The sequence below is a fragment of the Clavelina lepadiformis genome, chromosome 3 (assembly GCF_947623445.1).
Source record: "Clavelina lepadiformis chromosome 3, kaClaLepa1.1, whole genome shotgun sequence".
Classification (NCBI taxonomy): Eukaryota; Metazoa; Chordata; class Ascidiacea; order Aplousobranchia; family Clavelinidae; genus Clavelina; species Clavelina lepadiformis.
In genome coordinates this window covers 19998361-20023004 of record NC_135242.1, presented here as the reverse complement: position 1 = coordinate 20023004, position 24644 = coordinate 19998361, and the positions used below count along the sequence as shown (strand labels likewise).

At 38.8% G+C, this 24644-nt stretch overlaps 2 protein-coding genes across 13 annotated transcripts; one reads left to right on the top strand and one right to left on the bottom strand.

The window, feature by feature from the left end:
• Positions 1-262: 262 nt before the first annotated feature.
• LOC143448674 (glutamate receptor-interacting protein 2-like) lies at positions 263-23700 on the bottom strand. Of its 10 annotated transcripts, none has more exons than XM_076948509.1 (24): positions 23467-23700; positions 15708-15776; positions 15121-15256; positions 14650-14795; positions 14227-14386; positions 13874-14019; positions 13563-13710; positions 12935-13110; positions 12563-12724; positions 6312-6392; positions 5602-5821; positions 5310-5424; positions 5070-5181; positions 4542-4757; positions 4164-4308; positions 3550-3772; positions 3166-3421; positions 2790-2897; positions 2158-2338; positions 1987-2076; positions 1826-1934; positions 1452-1640; positions 1034-1180; positions 263-880 (listed from the first exon to the last, which is right to left on the bottom strand). In XM_076948509.1, the coding sequence occupies exons 1-24, from the start codon at positions 23510-23512 to the stop codon at positions 668-670; spliced, it is 3594 nt and encodes a 1197-aa protein (XP_076804624.1). In that variant the 5' UTR covers positions 23513-23700; the 3' UTR covers positions 263-667. The 10 variants fall into 10 exon arrangements, with proteins under 10 accessions (XP_076804624.1, XP_076804616.1, XP_076804617.1 ...); XM_076948501.1 differs by lacking the exon at positions 23467-23700 and adding an exon at positions 19404-19796; XM_076948502.1 differs by lacking the exon at positions 23467-23700 and adding an exon at positions 19404-19796 and having other exon boundaries at positions 1826-1919.
• LOC143448676 (uncharacterized) lies at positions 6658-9574 on the top strand. Of its 3 annotated transcripts, XM_076948513.1 has the most exons (4): positions 6658-6713; positions 7317-7416; positions 8173-8265; positions 8461-9574. In XM_076948513.1, exon 4 carries the CDS (start codon positions 8701-8703, stop codon positions 9115-9117), a length of 417 nt encoding a protein of 138 aa, XP_076804628.1. In that variant the 5' UTR covers positions 6658-6713; positions 7317-7416; positions 8173-8265; positions 8461-8700; the 3' UTR covers positions 9118-9574. The 3 variants fall into 3 exon arrangements, with proteins under 3 accessions (XP_076804628.1, XP_076804629.1, XP_076804627.1); XM_076948514.1 differs by lacking the exons at positions 6658-6713; positions 7317-7416 and adding an exon at positions 8003-8079; XM_076948512.1 differs by lacking the exons at positions 6658-6713; positions 7317-7416; positions 8173-8265 and having other exon boundaries at positions 8277-9573.
• Positions 23701-24644: the final 944 nt, after the last annotated feature.

Genomic DNA, 24644 nt, shown 5'->3' with positions numbered 1-24644 from the left:
TGAAAAAGAAAGCGATAAACAAACTCGCTTATTTTAAGATAATGAGATGCGGTGACTCAGCCAAGACGTATATTCAAAACAAGCGTATCATGGAAGACCTGAATATAACTCAAATGAAAAAGTGGTAAAAGCGATTTCGCATGAAATATCAATGCTAAAACAATCTTGGCTGCCTATACAGTAGTATCGAAAACCGTCGAATCCATAATGTAGCTAAATGTAAACGCTACGGGTGATTGATTTCTACCACTGAAGTCAAATCTGTATCGGTGTTAATTTTATTATGAATAGTTGACGTTGAAAAATACTGCATCGGTAAATGGCTTCTTCTAGGTAGAATGAAATAAAACAAAGAGAAAACTATATCTGACAAATCAAACATGATTTTCTGTCGTGGAGGGCGACTGAAACCGAGCGAGGTAGTGGGTCAAGGACTCCTTCTAAGACCAAAGACATATAACACACACATACAGTTCGAGACGTTCCAGCCGCATTATTACCCACAGCATGCAGTAAGAAGCCATCTAAATACAACTTATAACGACTGCAAAAAGGCTAAAAGAGTTGGTATTGCTAAAAGCCAATGCAGAAGTCGCAAAAAAGGTAAGACTAGACGAATATGATGATAAACAGGTAAGGCACATGCAGCTTGGAGGAGAAATAAACGCTAGAGAGTGGGAAAAGGATCAGGATGTTGTTCTCTCTGATGAAATGTTAGACTCACTGGAGGAGAGAGGACTGGACGACCTTGATGGTGCGTTACCACGGCAGATGCGTTGCTAGGGTTACGAGAAACTAGGACATCCATTTTACTTTGAGCGCAGGTGATAAGAGGAATAGCCATGCTACAGTCAACGTCGTATGTGGATGTACCGTTGACCTGGAAATGGTTTGAGCATTAGATATTACCAAATTCAAGAATGATGAGAAGTGGTTTAGTTTGTTTTTATGCCAAAGCTAATGTATTTAAATCATAAATAAAACGTAATGAATATAACTAACTCTTTAAAGTACTGTAACGAGCAATTAAAACCTGCAAGAGACGATCATAAGGCAACAAGCCAGCTCTGGCGGCGGCACTACCAGGTCGTACAGTGTGCACGTAGACACCACGTTCAAGTTGGCCGTCAGACACCGAAAATCCAAAGTCTTCAGCGGGACTGTCTTTACACAAGCTGAGCTGTAAGGGATTTCGTATCGATGTTTTATTTTTTTCTGTGCGCGTAACAGCCTTATTGATTTCTACGAAGTTTTCTCTAATTTGCCACAAACAATATGTGCCCTGGAGCTATAAAAACTCCTTGCCCGACTCCTGGTGTTTCCGGCTTCTTTATAGTTATAAGTTTAAGTTTGATAATTTTGATCTTTCGGCAATTTCGGCGACTGGCATTTCTTTTTTTTAACAAACAAAAGAGCGCTTTTAAAACATTAAAATGTTTGACCCTGCTTACCCTGTGAAGCTGAAGTGGCAACGATGAAGGTGTTTGTTGTTGTCTGGGCATGTCTCTTCTCCCAGCGAACGTGTCGTACACACCGCCACCTGGCGCCAAGTGCCGGTAAGTGTAGTCGTCGCTGGGTGGCTGGCGGCGAAACGTTCCCGTTTGTCTGTTCCGGTCCTCGGTGTCAAGAGTTAGATTAGTCTAAAAATATTCAGGAAAACATAACGTGCTGAACACCATGAACGGTAATACATCTAAAAGATTCATGACATATCTACGGCCATTGACAACACTAGTAATCTTATAACGCACTATTCTCATGAACGATATCCTAAATAAATTTATTCTAATAAACGACAAGAAAACTTCAATCCACAAAGACTTACTTCAAGATCTCTTAAAAAACCCGTGGATTGCCCGACAGACTGAAGATCCTCCAAGGCACGCTGCCAATCTGCGACAGGGGCACCTCGACCGCTGCTGAATATAGAAGTCCTTTATTTCGGTGTTGTCATAGTCAAGCGCTATAGTTCTAGTGACGTCATACCTTATTTCGGGCGATTTGAAATTTCGAGCACGTATTTGCTCTCGAGTGCCCCACGTGTCAGAGTAAGTACGTGACGTGTTCGGCTCGAATCTAAGCAAATCCAAAAAAATGAATAAAAAAGATTCATAAAAGCAGCGTGAAGACACCAAACAGGCCATAAATGGCACCAACCTTGTTTTAAGGTGATCGACAATTTTTGTCCCTGCTTCGCTACGTCTTTGCAATCTGGACAAGGTTGAGGGCTGGATTGCTCTGCGACCTACGGTGGCCGAGCTCGTGGTATATTGCGGCTGGTGTGCAGGTGAGGTAGCTTCGTGCGGTATTGACGACACTGCGGATGGATGCGCACTACCTGTGCGGATACGGAATAATATTATCAAAAGTGTTTTGATCGGGAACATCTGTTCTAAATGAAATCGGCTAATGCAACTGCGCAACCGAATGAAATGCATTTACTCTGAATGAATAAAGCAAAAGCAATGCCGGCATTTTACTGATAAATGGTACTCAGGCGTGGGTTAATTTTGAAATGAATTAGGAAATCCAGGCTGAAGTGTGACTTTATAGCTGTTAGTAACTGTTAAAGTTAGAATTGTGAAGATTAGATTTCTGATAGAAGCAAGAGCTGATGTTATCTTCGCGGAAACTTTTGTAACCGACAAACACAATGGCTGTACGGGACACACCGAGATTCAGAACAATCAAATGCACACAGCCCGACATAAGTTGACGAGGTTTGAATGAACATCGGGCAAGTCACGTTCTCAATGGCAGACAAGCAAGAATAAAAGTTTGGTGTTAACCTCCGGATAAAAAATCTTCCAGGTCCTGCTGCACTTTACTGAGTGGGAGCGGGCAATAACCGGTCAGTGTTTTTGGGAAAAGTTCAAAACTCGTGCTACTGTCTAGCTCTATGAAAAGTTTAATATTTTAAAGAAAAGGAAGGAAAGTGCAAGAATTAATTACAATTTCGAAGGAATTCACAATGCTTATACCGCTACCAACTAGATGCACCATGTATTCTTAATACAGTCATACATCAAATTGTAACCACCATAAAAATAGAATTTGTAAAATATTCTGTTTAAAATCGTTTGTTAATATTTTATGCTTCAAGCTATTCCACACACGTACTATAAATACTAAACTGAATGGAAAACAAAATCCAACAAGAATTACCAGCGCTACTTCTAGTCCCGTACAGTTCAGCGCTCGAGTCTTCCCACGATTCCACCGCACTGTCGACGCTCGGAGCTCCCGCCGGTCCAGGTCGAACGCCTCGATCTTTGGTGAACACGGGAGGTAGGCCAGTCGGGGTACTTTGCTTTGGGCTACTAGTGGGGTCGGAGAAAGGAGAATGGTCAGACAAGGGGCCCATTCGGGGCGGTAAAATATCATCTTCGGGGTCGCTAAACTCTGATATTGTGTCGTTTTTCTGCAAAAAAATTTTGCAGTTGAAAAATATTTAAGGAAATGCCAAAGAATAAAAATGAACTTGTGAAAATGATCAAATCGTGAGTACAACAAAATAAAATGTCACACCCAAAACACACAATCTCTTACCAAGATTGGACTTTTTCCCGATGGATTTATTTGAAAAGGCGAATGACGTGATGTGGCGAGCATAGGCTTAATATCTGCAGGGCTCGGTAAATTTCGTTTAATTTTCAGAGTAACAAGCTCGCCAGCATTCTGAAGGAGGCCGATGGCTTCACTCAGCTTCTTAGCGCGCAGAGAAATCCCGTTGATAGACTGAATTTTGTCCCCTTCGTGGATCGCTCCAGTTCTGCATAAGACGGGCATTGAAATGAATGAACGAATTAGGAAAGCAGACATTTACTATAAGACATAACGTAGTCAAAGTGGTAACGGTTGCCTTCGTACACGCACGTCTAAATGTCATGCACGTATTAAAAGCGACGCTTAGAACTCTACGCCTTAAGGCGATTACAAAGACATAACAGAACAATGCAAACTCCAAAAAGGATAGACTGGAGAGCGTATTTGAAGACATTTTTGTTGAAATAATCAACCAATAACATCGATCTCGATTGAAAATAAGCAGTGTCCATGATTGTGACGTGGTGGTAAAGGGGAGTCGAGGGAAACTCGTAAACATTCGTTTTGAGCATTTCCTAATCAATACTAGAAGTCAACCAATTGCTTCATTTAATCACCTGTCTGCTAACCCTCCAGGAGCCAGTCCAGATATAAAGATGGGATCAAACGGTTCTTCCGTGCCTGATATAGTTATACCGAGCGGTCCGCCGCGACGCTTCAGTTCAACGGTGTATGATATGACATTGCTCGAGTCTGCATCATCTTTAAATAAAAACAACTTAAAATAAAACTACAAATCCTCGCTGACTAATGGCGCCCAGAATTAGCATGCAAAGAACATGTTGCGGACGTACAACAATGCAGGTTATTATGCGATGTAAGAACAAGTCAGCAAGAGAAAAACAACTACAAATACCCTAATTTCAAAATTAAACGCAAGTGTAGCACCGAGATGCCGATGCAGTTGAACCGAACTCCTCGTAACCTTACCGTACCTGAGTTTTCTTCATCTTTTTGTATCTTCAAACGCACAACATCCTCTGCGCTGGCCAGAAGAGCATGAGCATCATCCGGAGTGCACTCATCCAGGCGGACTCCGTCGATCGCCAGTAGCCTGTCCCCCGCCTCCAGCGTTCCGGTTCGGTGAGCAACAGATCCACGCTTGACTTCCGAAATCATCAAAGCGTGACCATGATAACGACCACTGGGAGCTGTAATTGAGGGTTGTTGATTTTTATGGGGCGGTTAAAAGGCATTTATTCTAATTCGAGGATATACTTTTAACTTAAAAATTTTAAGAAGTTATTTTGCGTTTAGTGGTAAAAACAAGTGTTCGATGCCATGCAGTAAAAGATAAACTTTGCGTTCCACAAATGGCTTTCACTTTCAAGTATAAACTAACGCAAAGTGCTTCGATTGAGTATATATGGGTGAATAAGAAGTTTCTGCTATTCGTTTACATTGAAAACAGGTATGAAATAAATTTCGGAACATATGAATAACTAAAAATCGATCTCTCATACCGCTGACTACGATTCCCAAATCGACACCTCGCCTCTTGGGAAGTTTTTGGTGAAATGTTCCGCTGCTCGGTACCACAGACTCCGCCACGTCAAACTCGATTTGAAGAACAACCTAGAACGTCATGTTTTCTGGTATTAATTCAACGGCCACAACTTGCCCGTTAGCACCATTTTAATAGATATGATGACTGCGATGGGGAAATTCAGCAACATAACAGAGAGGACAAAATCCTGTCTTACCTGTCCAGAATAGTAAGCGTCGTTGAGCAGCTGGTTGACCTCATCAGCGCTATATTCTTCACAGGAGTAACCATTCACTGATGTTATGCGGTCTCCGGCTTGCACAAGTCCGCATCTGGTTCACCCCAAGAAAACATGCGTCATAATTTACTTTTTTCTACTCACCTAATCACGGATATATTTTGCCATTAATGCGTACTTGGATGGGAGTAATTCAAAAATAAAACTTTCAACAACACTGAAGGACGGATGCAGTCGGTTAGTAATACATAAGATGCCAACATCAACTTACCTGTCTGCTGCCCTATCTGGCTCTATAAAACCAATCGTTGGATTCCCATGCAAAATTTCAGTCGCGAAAACCGACCCCTGTAACTGGATACCGAAGTTGGGCAGAACCGCGGCTGACGTCACTAAATCACAACCGTCGTCTGCTGTCAAGAGTTGGATCTCTAGCACCTCCGTGTGGACGACTTGATTTCCACTCAAGTAATCGGTTGACACCAAAGACACTGATGAAACGTTTATGGTTTGGTTTAATAAAGGTAGATTACATGAGCTTCCTTAAAATATACTTCCATTAATTATTATCAGTAAAATTGATGAATTGACAGTGCACTGAGAGTTGACGTGGAAAATGTGATAGAAGATTTCACGTCTCATAATTATAGGTAAAATGATGGTTGAAGCATAAAATCTGAATTTCAGGTGACATTCATTGCTCATGACTAACTAAATATAGCACACAAAGTCTTATAAAAATGAATTCAGCCACAAAAGAGCATGAAAAATGTCATATAACGGTGTATACAAATACGAATCTCATCATGCAAATAAATGAAGTCATAATTACAATTAAGAAAGCAATGATAAGCAATCACTGGCAAATGCCAGTCACTGATGACAAGCGTGGAATGGTCAATCACAAAAAGCTGTGTCTGTGATTTCAATAACCAATCAATGTCGGCCAAGTGATAGGTGTAACAAAGCAGACAAGCTTACTAAAGCCAGCATCAGTTTGAAGAGTGCGGAATACGTCCGCTGTTAAACCACCCATCTCTGGCTCTGTCTCGGCCGAGGTAGCTACAATATTAATGGCAGTGTGTACTATATTAAGTGTGAAGTTTTTATTCTAGTCTAGTAGTCAAACTACTGTCATCATAAAATGTAATCTGTAAAATATCATGTTTAAAAATATACGTTACTACTTTGTATTCCATGATACATTTCAACCCGACATCGAGCAATACTGCAACCATAGCGCACACGTAACGGCGTCATGACACGTCTTCTTTGATTAAATGAACAACCATGAGAATATCTTGGCCCGTTACCTCATCGACAACACCCCCTTACATCAGGAAGAGAGATGATGTGAAGAGACCAGCCAGTTAATTATAAAAGGTATCAAGCAAAGCTTTTGATCGTATTTTTTGTAAAATTATGAAAAGGTGGGAATTTCGGATTAAGGAAAGTGCGCACTTACAAACACCTAAAATTTGTAAAGATACTGCCTAGTAACCTGATGGGTGCTTCACGCTGTGATAAATTTGGTTCTACGACAATTAACCGTGTGAAATTGACCGCGAACAAACTAACCGGGGACAACTAACAGTGACGTAAATTGACCGAAAACCAACTGACCGGAATCAAAATTGACCAGGAGGTGAATTGACCGTGCAAGTGCTGAATTATTGTGTTTAAGTTGATGGTAGTATATTATATGTAAAGTAAATATTTGTTTGTAATTATTTCCTTTTTTTAACAAAATTTATTTTTATTTCAATACAAATTGAAACATTTATTTAAATACAATCGTACGGTTAAAATGCATAGAGGTTGATTTGTGTCGCCGGCCAATTTGTTGCCGGTTAGTTGATCAAAACCAATTGTCGCCGGTTAATTTGTTCACGGTTAATTGACGTGATCCCGATAAACTTAAAGCCAGCTCATGCATAACCGAACAGCTTGTTACTCTAACCGGTGTTGTTACCGATATATTTACAGACAAACAAGTCGGTTAAACGCAAAGTTATCCAAGTGGCAACCTTAGAGATCACTCGACAGATTCTGTGACACCAATCAATCATGATAAGACGCATCGATGGTAAGTAGCACTTTGTCAGTGGCAGAATTACAATATCATTAAAACTCTTTTTTTGTAATGGATATAACTTAAATGTGGTATATTACTTAAATGTGTTTATTCGGGTTGTACTGTGGCGGGTTGGAAAAATCAGGTTAGGCTGTAATGCTTGCAAACGATTGTATCTTTTCACTGATGCTGATTTGCACACAGCCAACATGGGGGTTCTACTTAACGAAAACACGAGCATCGGTGAAGCAAGTGGAATAGCAGTTTGTAAAAAAATCCTTTCGAAACTACAAATTTATAGTCAATGCTGAAAAATTATCTCAAGGACACATAAAGTAATATCACGACAAAATCACACACCATGGTGTATAAACCGGTAGTTTTATGCTGCTTTGATACGAACAACCACAAACATATCCTGGCTCCTTATCTCACTGACGGCAAGAAAAAGATGATGTAGGGACACAGGTGGGCAATTAAAAAGGGTATCAAGTGTCTGCTTGTCTTTTGTTTGATTTCGAAAAGGTGTGAAATAGGATGTCGGACAATAGGGGGAGAGCGCATTTACAAAGACCTAAAACTTGTAAAGATACTGGCTACGAATCACATTTAATCTGAACAAGCACAGCCATGAGAAAATCTAGTGGGGATAGAGGCTATCTTTGAAAATATCCTGTGAGTGCTTTAGCCTTTGATAATTTAAAACTAGCTCATGCATCACTAAACAGCTTGTTACTTTAATCAGTGATGTTACTGATATATTTACAGACAAACAGGACGGTTAAACGCTCAGTTAGCCAAGTGGCAACTTTGGTGTTCATCCAACAACTTCTGTCGTAATTTAATTAACAAGGGTGGAAGGTAGGTAGCGTTTTGTCAGTGGCAGAAATGCGCTGATAAAATCATTAAAATGCTCTTATTGTAATGGATATAACAACGGATTTTACTAACGCAAAATGTTCGCATTCAGGTTGTACTGCGGTAATTTGTTAAATTCAGGTCAGACTAATGTTCGCAAACGATTGTATCTTTTTACTGATACTGATTTGCACACAGCCGGCTTGGGGAAGTCTTATTCTGCTCAATGAAGACACGAGCAGCGGTGAAGCAACTGGAATACAAAACTGCACCTGCCCATTCAGTTTGCCTTGCACGGCAAGCCCGTCATTTGTGACTGTAATATGCTCTTGTGTTGCGACTGAAGCCAGCGGTATCGCAACCGTCGCTTCTGACGCATCCGACGGGAATCACTTTACTTGGTGGTACACGGATTCTCTTACCATTTGCTGCAATTCAATGTCGTCAGATTCGGCGAAGACCTTACTGGACAACCTTTTGGACTTCAGCTTCCAAACTAGACTGACCCTGGGCTACTGTGGCGGTCTTATATCCACAACCATCGACGTTCTCACCATATACGGACTACAGGAAGTAGCGCTACAAACGGACACATCGGCCAACTACCCGAATCAATACGTTGAGATGACGCAGACCGACGAGGGTGACGAAAGCAGGAACTATCGCGACCACCACATCGCCTTTCTGAGCAAGAACAGCTACGATGGCGACTTGAAGCTTCAATCCTGGAGCGTGGTGAGTTCCATATACGACGACCAGCTAACCGATACAATGAACGATGCTCTTTTACGAGCACCTGATTCCGTGAGGGGAAAGTCTGATGGAAACGTCATGATGACACCCATATACGTGTAACAGTGTTGAAAAGTGATGACCGCGTTTTGAAATTAAATTATTTCCGATGCAATTAAGATTTTATTTCAAATTTTACTTAGCCTCAAGGTTCTGATTATTGTTTTAGCCGATGCGTATACGTTCTGATGTTTTTCCAGTATTTTGTGTTTTGTGTGTTGAACACTGTGTTCCCGTGTACAAATTGCTTGTTGGTTTTTCCTTCCTGCTTTGAACGAGCCACACATAGTCGATTAAACGATTAAAACTTCTTCTAATTGCGACTGTAGTGTTGTTACTGAGCAAAATACACTTATACGACAGAAGTGACTAGTAATAAGCAACCAAGAGCACTCATAAAACTGGATTAAACCGCACATGTCGGCTCAAAGCAACTTAAGAATAATCTAATGCTTGAATTTTAAGCCATAAGATCAATGGCAATTCAAAACAAATATAGAACAATTGGACTCATTCACTGACCCAGCTAATTGCTTCAAGTGGCTCTATGACGGTGACAGGAACGACAATAATGAAGGCCGTGCACTTGGCCCTAAACGAGCTATAACACAATAAGACCGCTCGTATTTCCATGGTTAAGTGACGGTCGAGACTATTGCGTCACGAGCTCTGTGTGCACAATGAAGATGTAATTTAACTCCCCTGTTGTAATAAAACATTCCATAACTGAGCAAGTCGGAGAAAAAGAGGCTCGTTTGAACGACGAGCAAATAACGCAGGAGTGTTAAGGACTGAGCGCGTACCCTTGCTAACTATAACCGGTTATTAAAAGCACGGTTGAAGTCGTTTTGGGTGTGGAAAAGAGCGGTTTTGATTTCATTAATAAAGGACGTTATTTGCTTTCTACAATGATTCCCATTCAAGAATAGATAGCTATTTCTAATTGTGTACCGAGTTGAGTTTGCTTTGTGTCGGCCGAACGGGGTTAAGGAAAAAAAGAAAGAGGATGAAACGAGCAAGCATAATTTGGGATTACGAGATTACAGGGTGACCTTTGTGAGTGGCGTTGATATAATTGGACGCGGTGGGCGTTTTTCACAGATAGTCGAGCAGAAAAAAAATCGTGCGACAGGTATGCATAGTAGGAATGCGTATAAAAATACACAGAAAAAAACTGTCACGGACCTGTAGTTGTCAGTGTAATAACGCAGGTGGTATCGTACAAGTGCAATGTTGGCCGCGAGAGGATCTTAATACTGAGGAGAAATCTCCAAACAAAATAGCGTCGGAAAGTTGTAATAACCACATTGCGAGGTAGCGCGATTTAGGGCTGGTGTATTTACTGTATCGAATATGTTGCTTCTGTAGGGCATGTTTAAAATCACGGTCAACGATGCTGGAAAGATGAAAGGAAATATTTTCTGCTGCGGCTTCGTACTTTGGATTTATTTCAATCTGGCAACTGGGAAATCTTTGTATATGTTGATGTATGAAGATAGGTCGGAAAATTGTACCTGCCCTGAAAATGTTAACTGTTTTAACACCACCTACATGCACAAGCACTGCAACTGCGTGAATAAAAGCGTTGAAGAAATTACTGAAGAAGCTGAAAGTGCCAGTAGGGCTGGGGAAATATATTGGACAAGTATGGACTACAGAACCATCGTATGCTGCCGTTCTTTGTCGTCAGCTAACGCGACGACCATGTTCCGTAAACTTCTAAACCATTCCCAGATAAGAAACTTGGTATTAAACAGATGTCAGGCGTTGAACGGAAGCGAAGTGTTGACTGTGTACAGCATGAGACGGCTGAGGGTGGACGTTTTAACCGACAACGGCACAGTTCATTTTAACGAAAATATTCGTCAGAGCGATTTATTGGACGGCACGAGGCTATACCTGATTCGAAGCATAGCGTTCATATCCTCATATGTGGTGAATGCAACCACAGACTTTAAAGCGTGGAGCGTATTTCTATCAAAAGATGAAAAAGTTTGGGCGAGCTCCGCTGTGGATTACGCTCTGCAACGGAGACCACCGGACTTGCTTACTGGGACCGATAACAGATTTTTAATCACAACGTTCTACCCTTAGCTTATTGTTTGCGAATGTCACGCACGAAATGTGAGCCGTTTTACACTGGAACAGTGTTAAATACTACGAGGGTCAGAAATTGACGGCAACTAAGCCGAGTTCTGTCACGGTAGGTGTTTTGCGAAAACTGTAGGCGACGTGGCATAACATGCATTAAGAGCATTCTGAGTATGCTCAATTGACACTGGTTTGTCGCAATACCACATCAAAGGCGTACTTGACAAAAAATTGTGTTGACAAGCGTTTAAAAGTATATTTAGACTTACCGGAACGTCTTTCGTTATTGTTTGCATAATTCCTTGGTCATATTGAATCTAAGTATTTGATCGTCTTTATTAAAGCTGTTTCTTGTTAGTGATATTCTGTAGTTTAAACATCGTGTATTTTGCCAGATTTTATTGTAATAAATGTTGCACTATTACTAACAAAATTTTGAGAATAAGTGCATGTAGAAAACACGAGATAGCAAAAACGACGAAAAACAATATATTTGCAAACGTTCGAAACATTAAAAAAGTCATTCAATGCTGTGTTTCAAACATAGCATTGAACAGATCAAAAGATTTTACTGAACAATTTACAAAATAAATATCATCTTCATCGTTTTCACTCATTTGTTAGTTTCGCGTACATGGGTCTTTATTATAGATTGGGTGTCAACACTTTTCCGAAGACGCTGGACCAATAGCATCCCGGAAATTGTTGATAAGATAAATGGGGGTTTATGTTTTAATCTTGGAACCTTTGCAATTAAACTTAATCCCACCCACTCACAATAACTAACTTACTCGATACCCGAAAAGTTGCTGGTTTTCTGTGCAAGCCTTTAAACCAGAGGAATATAGACTGCGAACATAATAGTAGTGTGAAATTGGAATAAAAAAAAACTTATCTACAATTCTAAATCATCAATCTATGAAGTAGAATTATGAATTCGTCAAAACCCAATTTCTTGCTTTGAATTACATGCAATTAACTCAATGCATATCTTTGTCGCCACCATGCGGAACTAAAAATTGTGGTACCTAACCTTTACCAGCAGCGAAACCTCTCAAGACTATTCAACCTTTGAAGGCACCGGTCAGAACAAACAAAGTTTTCATGAAATGAATAGTACTTACTACGTCCGTCATAGTAACAACTGCTCGCTATAATACAACTTGGAGACGTTTAACGAGTTGTAAGGTTGGTATAAACAATTTGAACCAAACTAAGTAATTTGGCGATTGGAACTTAATTGGAACCGATACAACAATAGTACAACCGATACTTAATTGGAACACGATTGGAACCGATACAAGACCACCCGAACATTTGTTTTTGTTTCGTGAAACTTGGGTGTCAATCTCAACTGTTAGTATGACCCATTAATAGTTCATCTTATTTATCAAGCAAACAGCATTTCAGTACTTACTTGCACTAGCGCTATACTTTGGTCTTTGCATTCGCTTCCTTCCAGTCCTGCTGCTACTTCGTCCAGACAAAGTACTAGCTTGGAAGCGCGATCCTCCAATCCTCTGGCTGTTTAACGCCGACATCGATTGAGCGTTGGTTATGACCGGTGCAAACCGGTTTTCTGTGAAAAAAGTAATACTCAACTCCAAGTGGGTATGTCGCATAAAACATGAAGCGTAAAATGCATGATATCTCAACGCGAAAAGCGTGTACGTGGTATAGTGACAAAGATGGTAATTTCACACCCATCATGCTTACGTGTGATATTACAAGCACAATTACAAATATTTTGAAACTGAAAACAAAAGTAATAAACAACGAATCCACTTACGCGAGAATGATTTGGCACTGGCGATGGCCAAATGTGATACGGGAAGAATTTCTAATTTCACGAAATCTGATGAAGAGCTGAGCATTTCAGATGCTTCACGCAGAGTCACTGCCCCGTTAGCAACCGATACGTTGTCGATGGAGAGAATTTGATCTCCTATGTGTAACGCCCCGCACCTATTACGCATAACGACAGGGCTTCCGTGAGATAAAATCGTCTTACGTTCTTAGTTGGATAAAATCTGACTTTGTTAGCACAGAAACGTATGAAATCAAAAGAACTGGGTTAAAAAAAATCCACGTCTAACTGGAAGTCATGTGACGGAGGTTTTAATTAATTTGAGCAGTCCGCTAGTTTATTTACAATTCAGCTTAAACGCACAACATTTAGTGGAGATTCATTAGCAACGCTGTGTAAAAGTGTTTGTACACAACAAGTTCATGACATGTAAAATAGAGAAATGCTAAGGAGTGATTACTAACTTTATAACAACAGACAGCTGGAAATGTAAAAAATAGTGTTTTACACTCAGTTACTAGCAATACAACTAAAGACAATGACGTAGAATATACAAACATTGTCCTTCTAAAACTGATCTGATATACAACTGATCTAAAATATAACCTACCGATCTGATATGCTAGCAGGCCTCACCCTGTCAATTACCAAGACAGGTCTTTTCCGATAAGTTGACTTTGCCAGCGTGATACCAAGATCAGTTCCTGGCGTGTTTGACACTTCAACCAACAAAGGACCGGAAGCATTTGCAACCGCCTCTGAAAAATATCGTCGTAACCATTTGTTTTAGAAATTATGACCCTATGCTCATTTATTAGCATCTTTTTAGTACAACTTTGCAATGTGTTTTTCTGAGTTGAAAACTTTTAGAGGTGATTGCTTTACAAAAAACTTTGCAGGCATAAGGTAAAATATATGTACCAACTACAGAGACATCATATTCAATTGTAAAGACAGCTTCATCGCCACAATTTTCAAGATTATTAATTGCCTCTTCTAAACAAAGTGACTTTAACTGAGTGGTGCCAATGGATACAATGCGATCGCCTGTTTTTAAGCTTCCTTCCCTGAAAAATATAACGAAGTCTTTTAGTTTAAAAATTTAGAATATCACCACATATCCCGTGCTGCATTGCCGTTACAAACAAATTTATAATAGCAAAAAAGCAATTGGAATATTGTAAACTTTCAGCTTTAAAGTTATGCTATGTTGAAGACACTGCATCAGAGGTTGAAGACACTTTTATACAAAACATCAGTGTGAGAAGTCATACTTGGCCGCAGGTGAGTCAGGACGAATATGCGTTACAACAAGTGGTCTGCTCTTGCAGTGCTGCTCATGACCTCCACCCCTCAATACAAACCCAAACGAACCCTCGTTCTTCTTCAGGAATATTTCGGTTGTCTTCTGAACAATGGTTGAAGTCTGAACGGCTGGAAAAGAAAGAAAAAAACGTCACAATCAAATGAGCGTTGTGCTTGTTGTCTTAAGAGTATGATAGAAAGATGTCCCAGAAAGTTTAAGTAATCAAGATAAAAGTGTGATTGTCAGGCAGCTCAGTGGTTGGTTTTTATACTCCCCAAGACGAGAGATAAGTAAAAAATCTTGCACTTGAATAGAACAAAGCCTGCCTAACACAACCTATTCTGAAGAGGTGTGAAAAACGGAGTCCATGAACATAATTACTGGAACTTACTTGTGGGCGGAAGGTGGTACTCAATCTCCAAGCTGACTCTTTCACCAATGTTTTTCAGCAAACTTATAATCTCCCCGTGTTTTAGTTTGGACGTCCTGATACCATTCACAGCAGTAATATAGTCTCCGACTTGTAACTTGTCACTTCTGTAGTTGTAAAAAATAAGAACTTTCATACATAAGAATAAAAAGTAACTTATTTTTATTTGATGTAAATTATAGCATGGGATTTTACAAACAATTTTTGTGAATATTAGTACCGTAGCTACTGTAAGTATACATGCATACCATCAATTGGTAGCTGAGTTCAGCAAAATCCTAACCGGTACTTAACTTAAAACAGACCTTTTCATGTTAACTAATAACCAGATATATTAATAAAATGACAAGCAAGGACTACTATTTCCAATATCATAAGCTATCAATTTATGCGGGACTTTTATTGTTGACTAAACATTATAAAATCACAAACTTTGCAGCAATGCCGGTGCTTCTCAAGTTTGACACTCGTGGTCTCCCCTCTTTATCCACCCCGCCTGTCAGGGTCAGTCCCATCACCGAACCATCTTTCTTGGTGAGATTCACGATACATGAGCCCCGTTCTTCCTCTGCATATGACACAATAAATTGCTTGTTTTAGTCATCGCTTCTTGGCTCTACTTTAGATAGAGTTTATGAAGAGACTAACTTCTAATTTGAAAATAATTATCAATACAGGCAAAAAAAGTTGTTAGTTTATGGTTTTGCCTTACTACGATTGCACTGTAATATAGTTGTTTTAGCTAACTACAAGCCAACAAACAAAATTAAAGAGGATGACATCAGAGCAAGGAACACTATTTACAATAAATTATTGCTGTCAAAGTGAAGACAGAAATACATTACTATTAAGACATTTCACTACATATGCTAATGCAACTGATATATAAAAGTTAGTTAGCTTTACTACATAGAAAACTCCGCAAACTTCATTTTGTAAAACTAGCAACTATAGATTTGCTTTTGAAAGAGCAATCAAAACAAAAAAAAATCATAAATGTATCATAAATGCAGTAATACCTGGGATTTCTTCTACTCTTGCAGGAACTACCTGTAGTTCCTCCTCCGTAACAGGTGCATGTCCTCGCCCTGCAAAACAGACTTTTGTTGTTGATCAAGCCAGCACAAACACATTTCTATACAAAACTACGGATTTTAAGAACATCCAGACATGAGTGAAGCTGTAATCTGCAAATGCTGATGATACATCTACAACCATTTTTACTTTTATTCACTTAGAAAACAGTAAGATTTTAACAACATAATACGACCAATTCATTAACAGTGACATGTAAATAGAAACTGATATATTTATTAACAGTTTAGTTAACACTTTGGTCACAAAAGAAAACAACAGTTTTATGAAAGCACAACCAAAGAACTCAGAGCTACAACATAGCAGGTGCCATGAAGCACTAAAAAGTCAGCTGTGAAGACCAGAAGTAACTAAAACAAAGACTAAATCGGCAATCTCTGAAGAGCAAAACATTTCATTTTTTACTTACCACTGCACGCTAGGCTTTCTACCTCACCATCTGCAACTCGTTTTGAATGCTTAAATTCCTTAGGCTTGCCAGTACAAAGCATAGACGACATGGCAAGAACAGATCAAAAACAAAGTTGCTGAATAAAGACCGAAACGACTAACAAACTATATCAACAGATTTCGATACAAGTGCATGAACAATGGAGGGTCAGGCCTACCTGAAATGTGTATTGCGCATATCACTACAGCACTTATAACGCCCTTTTAGCCAGGAAACGATGTAATTGGGTTACGAAACAAGGGCGCGACAACAAAAACTTGCTTTATTGCACCGCCGTTCCCCTCCAGCGATCAAAACGACCGGAACGATTTCCACTAAAAGCACAACAGGCGAGGAAACAGCAACAGAGAACGACCTCTAAGAAATTTTATCAGATCGGACATAATGATGACGTCTGCGCTGGGAGAAGAGAGCGGAATAAAAAAAAACAACTAACACCGATTAGAGGTAACAATTTACTGTGACTAACTTGTGCCTCAAACACGACGCAAGGGTCGCAAAAGTGTGTGTTGTACATAAATATATTATTAGGCTTCTTTGTAATGATATTCATACTTGTTATACCACCAAATATGCAAGGTTCGTACTGAAACAAAATTACTTGCGGTTAACACCATCTAAAGATAGACGGAAATATAAACGGCAATGTCACAAGACAAAACTTGCTGTTAAATAAAAACTATTGCTTCCAAGGCTTAGTAAGCAATTCACGAAAAAACCGAATAATTCTTAACCACAAAAACAAATATGACAAAAACGACGTTTAGCAATAAACCGACCGAAGTAAAAATTGGTGTAATTCGCTAATTAACGAGAAATAGTAATCCGTTTACCACCTGTAACAGACGATTTATTATTGAAAAAGTGGGTCGTAAGGTTAAATTACGTTTTAACTTGCCAGCTGTTCGTTAAACGAGACAATTTAATTGCGCGCCTTTTGACAATGACATTGACTCGTTTGAATGAATGTAACGGGCTGGATAGTGGATATATGTTGCCCAAAGGAATTCTACGTCACTGCTACCGGTATGCATATTAAGATATTCAAACATACAGTAGTTGGTCAGTTACAATTCTAAAATTTCACTGTAGCTGAAAAAGACATGTTAACTTCGACTCCAACAACTTTTGAATTTTATATTTAGTAGCATAGATATAATGTTAGTAATGAAATACTTTTACCATCGTTACTGGGTTGAATGGTCTGATGCCCTTAATATGAAATAGCTTAAAAATTAGAGTGGCACCAAACGCAGACGGTCGACGTAACTGCGTGGATACAATGTTTCGCAAGATAGCAATAGTATAAATATACAGAATGGATTTTAAGTTATGTCGCAAATCTGTAACACAGCGGTTTGAACCAGCTCAAACGGGTGACTCAGCGACAAATACCGACGACTAGTAAAAATTTGCGCGGAAACCATGCCTTGGATGAACACATACAAAGCAAGCAGCATAGCGCGATTGTATCGAGAAAACTGACTAAAAATATACTACATTCCTTAATAAACAAAACAAATGTACATGGTGGGGTTTTCACTGGATGTTTGATGTCGGAATTGGAATACATGTATTGGGTAGTGGTTCATACAATCAAGAAAACAAACTACTACCATTTTATCACTGACAAATTTCGGAAACGCAGAAAGACGCGACTAAACCTTTCATTAAAAACAGCAGATACATACGTGTAACAACCAAATGACGAACCAACACTTCAAATTGTGGGCATTCACAGGAACTGATTTAACCGCGAGATGTGAAAAACCAAGGGTTGCGTCCGAGGCGGTTCCGGAACCGCAGATTTATTTATTGTTCAATTTGTTTATAATATATCCTCGTCAGCAAAAATCTTAACTCGCCTATCTTTAAACTATTTTAAACAATGTTTACAGCTGTACATTGCAACACAGCACTGTTTTGCGTGGTATTCAAGATAAACCAACAGAAGTTTTGCAAGAAGGGATGATGGGAGCTGGCAATGATGACGATCTCTCGATTTAAGCGATAACAACACTTGACAAAAACCAACAGTAACGCACTGATTAAATATCACTGGGTGGTCAAAATGTCTGCGAGCTAAATTTTAAAGTACGTACATCAATTCCAAGCCATTAAACTGGTACCAATACAAGAGTAATTCTCAGCACTGACGTGAAGGATCAAAGTCGTTTTCCGGAAATTAAACGAGGTAATTGCATCCTGTATTGGCAACTTAATCTATTCCTAATGAAGTTAATATCATCTTTCGCAAGTTGCAACCGCACGTACTTGCTTTCGCTCATCTTTATTATGTTTATTTGACACGTGATATGGAACCATTTAGTTGTTTGGTTTGTGGTTTTAAGTACTTCGTTTTAAATTAAAAAAAACTTTACTATATTAGTTATTTATTGTTTTCTTTTTTTTATACCTTAAAATGTTTATTTTGCAAACATTTAAAAAATAATAACTGGAAAATTGAAGTAAGCTATAAAGAAAATGCCGTGTCGTAGCCGGAAACATTATGTTATTAACCACAGTGCATAACCGATGAAGTCAAAGGATAGAAGGGCATAAATTATGCATGATAGTAAAATCAAGATAAGACTTGGGATAAAAAAGAGATCAATCGTTGTAGTAAAAAAAATCAACAATTGTCTGTGTCTTCTTACCATTGTTCGTTAAACACACGCATATCACAAACGCAGACAACAATTGTGAAGAACCTACAGATGATAGGGTCGATTAAAGATTATTTTAACCCAAAGAAGATCATAAAGATGCTCAAGTAAGTAATGGAAATGAAACAAACAAGTCTAAATACATGAGATATATAGAAAAAATGTGAGCTATACATTTCGCGTGTTTTATTTGTCCAAAAACGCCATGATCAATTCGAAATATTGCATGAAGCAGTGCGAGATCAGGTATCTTAATGAGCAAGCAAAACTCCAAAAGTTGTTGCGCTTGCGTGTGCAGCGACATGTACACAAACAGATCAAAACAGTTAATTCATTTAGCAGGGACGAAACTGACGGCGGTATGCGAAAGATGTGCAGCTATGAATTTTTTGAATGCCACACTCGTGGTACGACGCGTACCACAGTGGGTAGCATTGACGGCGATTAAAATAATGAAAACTAGTGCTTAGTAAATTATGATGCAAACTTATCTGACATCTAACCTTTATTTTTCGAACCTTTTTCGTTTGTCAATGAACAGTCGCTGTGCCATTTCTTGCCGCTTAAGATGGCAAGCTCAGCCGCACTCAACTCATTCGCTTGGAGCGTGTGAGCGCGTTTAAGTGATCCGGTCTTGAGGTTACTCAAACGATGTCTTAAACCGGATCCTTTTCGAGGAAGAGTTAAGTTCCGTCCTTCCGGAAGAGGATCTTCTTCTTTGTTCTTAACGCTGCCTTGCTTACTGCTGTGGCTGCTTCCCATATCATACCACTCCGGATACCAGTAGTGTATAAATAAACACTAAACTCACCTATCTCACAATTATAGTCACCGCGCTGTAGTGCTTTGGGCTAAATACGGGGCAGGAATAGCACCTTCAAAGATTTTAAATGAACAAAGGTAGTGACCATGGAGGTGTAAGGTGAAAATGCCTTCTTTGCACGCTTTCAGGATAAATACAGCCTACACGAAATTTTTTCCGTCTCGCCAGCGAAAACCGATCCTGTTTATTTTGAAAACTTCACACATAAACGATGAAGGCCCGACTTCCATAACACCTTTGCTTCGTTAAGCGAGAGCGATCAATTTACCTAACTTGAAGTTTTTACTTCAAGGAATGCTAAGTCTAATTCATAAGTGTCTATCTGCAAAGCTTGTGGCTTTAACTCGACCTGCTTCATTAACCTTAAACCCGGAAGAACTACGATGCCGGCCGACAGTGTTTTTTGTTGTATTCTTAAAAAAGCGCCAAGCCAGCGACCACCGCGTTAATTTTCGCGAATGACCGCATAACTCGACGCTGTCAGTTGCTTACAACGACCTGTACTTGAGAATCTTCTCTGGTTTCTGTCGAATTAACGTCGGAAAGGTGACGATGTGTTCTTTCGACAGGTATGCTGATGCCAATTAACTGCCAGGTGTGTTCGTCGACGGTGACTCCTTATACGGACTAAAGATCATACCTGCGGTGGAAAAGAGTTGTTCGGATGTCGAATAAAAACTAGCGAAGGTTTTCTGAGTCAATGTATGCAGCCGACCTCTTGAGCCCACTAACTTCTTGCACAGCGTCATGCTTTCATGATCGGCGATCGCCTTTAAAGTTGAGAAGCGGCTGTTTTAGCGGCGCAGCAACGCGTTGCAGCAGCATAAAGTAAGCATAGATGCCTGGGAAAACAATCTCGGTGCGTTTCTACGCGTGGCTTAGCAGCAACGTGCAGCTGGTTTGCATTTACTTCTATGGTTGGTGCTAACCTCGCTTAATCACTTGTAAAGGTTGTACAAGGTGAAAATTGTTACTGCTGGAGAATTAATCAGTTAACACTTTATGACATCTAAGCATGCTTAAAGCGACAGGCATTATTTCATGACTTATCTTGAATTAAGCATACAGTTTTAAGCGCCTGAGTCTTGGCATAATGGTAACTTACGTTTAGATCTCACATACCGGCCTATACTAGTCCTACAAGCTCAGTGCACTTGAAAACTATAAAATGGCAATTTTAAGTGACAAGAGAGGCTATAAGTGGTCACCGGCTGATCAAGTATTCTAGTTAACAAAATATACCACAATTGCCAAAGTGGCAAGTCTAATCATTGATTTCAAGGGTTGCTATAGCAAAGCAGAAACTAGTTATCTTTATTATCTTCATTGATGAAAAGCCTGAAAATCAAAAGCGATCAGTGAGGCACCAGACAGACTGCAGAGTGCAGACACAACAGATAGCAAACATTACCAAAAATTATAAGTAATGGAAATTATGACATGATGAAGAACTGTGACCTGTCGATGTCTGAACCAAAGATTGGAGTGGTACTACATGCCTGAACCTTACAAACCTCTTATAGAAATACATAATTCCATAACTCATTCAAAGCGGCTCTTTGTGAGAATTTATAATAACATCAACTGTTAGAATATGAAAAGAAACCAAACAACAAAAGGTTACAGAAATCAATCATCACATTATTTTGTTCAACAGAAGTGCATCAGGTGCACTACAACCTTTTAAAGGCAAATTAACAACTAACAAATTTGTGGCAAACTAAAAAGGCACTAGTTTATGCACTAATGAAGGTGAAGTCCTTTGCTTTGGCACTCATATTACATGAAAACTAGTTTTCTCAGAAAATCCGTGTGTGCTACTTCGGTTAGAATTACTGAATAAGTCATAAAATATGAACTCTTAGCGGTTTATATCCATATAGCTACTTGTCCTCCCTGCCATATTGAAAAAACAGTCTTTAAATATCTGACCAATATATGCCAGGAGTTTATAATTCCAAAATCATATGTAGTAAGCAAACATATGGTTCCACTAATTCGCTCAGAGACTGTATGTTGCTGCGCATAAATGATGTATCCAGTTGAGCTGACCATGACACACACATGAATTTTCTGGGATGGTTCAGATGGACATACCAGAATAAGATGGTAAGAAACCACCCTGGTTAGATATAACTGGCTTTCCTCACAAATCACCATAAAGCTAGTTTCTGAAGCACAAAGTTCAAGCACTATCAGCAATCTGAGTTCAACTGTACATTAAAAATTTTTTAATACTAACAGGCTACATATTTTAGAGATTACATATAGTTTGAATATAGCAATATCAAATTATAAATTGATTTACTTATTTTGTATCTCATGCCATTTACATACATACTTGGCAAAATTTGCCAACATTTTGAGTATGATATAAATGCTATGTACACTGGCTTCTCCTATAAACAGGGGTCCAAAAGTGCTCCACACAAACCCGACTGGAAAGTATGGCAGTTTTTGACGAAAAAACATGAGTCCAAGGATAAAAAATTTGCATTTACTTATATAACAAATCATTATTCAAGCAATGAGCAACTTTGCCTGGTTTGTTTATTACAAATCAACATGAAAGTGTAAATGTTCAGTGTGCACGTTGATGGTTCTTGTATGCAATTTTTCAGTATGGTATGTAGTATATATTATATATAGTATATAAGTGGTATATAGTATATATTGTAGTATATATTATGCTTTTTGTTCATTACCAGTAGCGCATTCTAATAACAACCGGCTTTACTTTTCGTCTCCAAAGCCCAGACTGCAGAGTTTGGCATAGGCGCACTCAATAACTGCTTTTCATGAGCTTCAGTGTCAAAATTAAGGTTTGTTATTTTGCACTTTAAAAGGACTTAGACCAGTGGTTCCCAACCTTTTTTGGTGTCGGGGCCGAATTTCAAACTTCAGAGTACGTATGGAGCCGCATGAAAACACTCAAGTAATTATAACGAAAAGTTTAAAGCATGAAATCATGTACCAACGAATAGCAACACTAACTAGAAAAATAACACAAATAAATTTAATGTCCAACTTGGCATTGGCTTTGAGCTTTAACAACTTTGTCAAAGCGAGGCGCAATTGTGGTTTAGGATTCAGGAGGCGGTTTATGATTCACAATAAGTAGACAATGGGCCATTCACAACAGTATAAAGTAGGCTACAAGGTGTAACTGTAAGATGTAAAATGAAAAATTTTGACCTAACGCTATAAATTTTGACCAATTTTTGATTTTTTTTGACAAGTCAAAAAATAATCGCCCTAATTATTATAAATAGATTTTTTATTTTTTTGTGGGATTTTCAGGGGTCATTGAGAGCCGCAAGGAAGCTACCTGAGAGCCGCAAGAAAGCTACCTTGGAGCCGCATGCGGCTCTAAGAGCCGCGGTTGGGAACCACTGACTTAGACAGAACTTCTGTGCATTCAGTTTTCAATTGACTTAAAAATATATAAGTTAAACTGGGAACATTACTATGCAATTGAGAGTCTAAGTGTGCACTTCCATTGCGTCTGAGCATTTTTGCGCACCGCAGTTGTCATTTTTGGGTGTTTAGCGCACCCAAGATCTTGCTGAAAACGGCCATACTGTGCAGTCCGGCCCAAAGCGTTGATAAGGAAAAACAAAATTTCGATTGATTGATAAAAATGCAATACATGAACTTTAGACTAGCCAAGAACATCAAGAGGTAGACTAAACCGAGATATCAGTAATACTCTTTGAAATAAGGGCATTAAGTCATTACCATACCTTCATATTCAGGTGACGTAAGACATGCTGGTCGCTTGAACGGCATACTCGGTGATAGACAACTTGAAATCAAATCTACGGTTATCTTCTAGATATTTTGCACATCGGTACCTTGCAGACCATGTCTTTACTGAAACCTTGTCATGTGAATAAATAACTAGAGCAAGCCTTGAATTCAGATTCAGCTCAAATTTTCTGAACTTTGTAAACCCCAAGCACAGCAAAAAAATAAAAACTAATTTTGTTTTCACTTAACAGATATCTCAAAGCTTCTCACAAATACATCGACATCTTTTACATTTCCTTGTAATTGCCTTTGAAATTTCATGAATAAATTGATCAACTCAAGAAAAATATAGCAGCATCGTAAGCATCGTACGCTTGCACGGGCAAACTTGCAGTTTTTACTCATTTGAATCCCTGATATATTTAGACGTTATCCAGAAAACCAAAAACGAAATCAAACACGCTCAAGAGAAAGCAAATAATCAAATCAAAAGAAGCAAAGACGCTATAGGGCCCAACTGTTAGCATTTTTTCGTTCAGACATTGACAAAAAAGTAAACAATACAATAGAGCCAAAAATGGATTAAATCAAAACATCTAATGCTGAAAAAAGTTGAATCTATATCGATTTCACTAAAATATTAGCGAGTTTGGTGCTATTTCTTCAGCGCTGCAATTTGGTCTTAATTGTAATGTATTTGGTTTATTATCTAACGACTACGCCGACTTAACTGCAATCTTGGTTTTTCGGAGTTTGCCCGTTATGCCAAGATCTCTTACATTTTTACTTTTGCTAATAGTATGCGACATCTAACGACCTAAGTCTTGAAATAACTTAATACAATATTACATCACTCATTTGAACATATTGAAATTCAAAGCTTCCAAAATCTGCATATTGCTGTTTATATAGGCTTTATTAACTTCAGCTGAATAAAACTATATATAACAATATTTTTTCTAAATCAAGAATTTGATTGACTGTAAAGCCCAATATGTTTAAAAGTTATTTTTAGCATGATGGCTATTGGAGGCTTCGACAAATAAAATTACGCAAACGAGAATCTTAAATTTTACAATAAGGAAGAATTTACTTCATCAAAATAAGCGATTTTGGACCATTTTTTGCCATTCAGGAAGTCTGAGGAAGTTCAAACAAACCTAATTCAAAA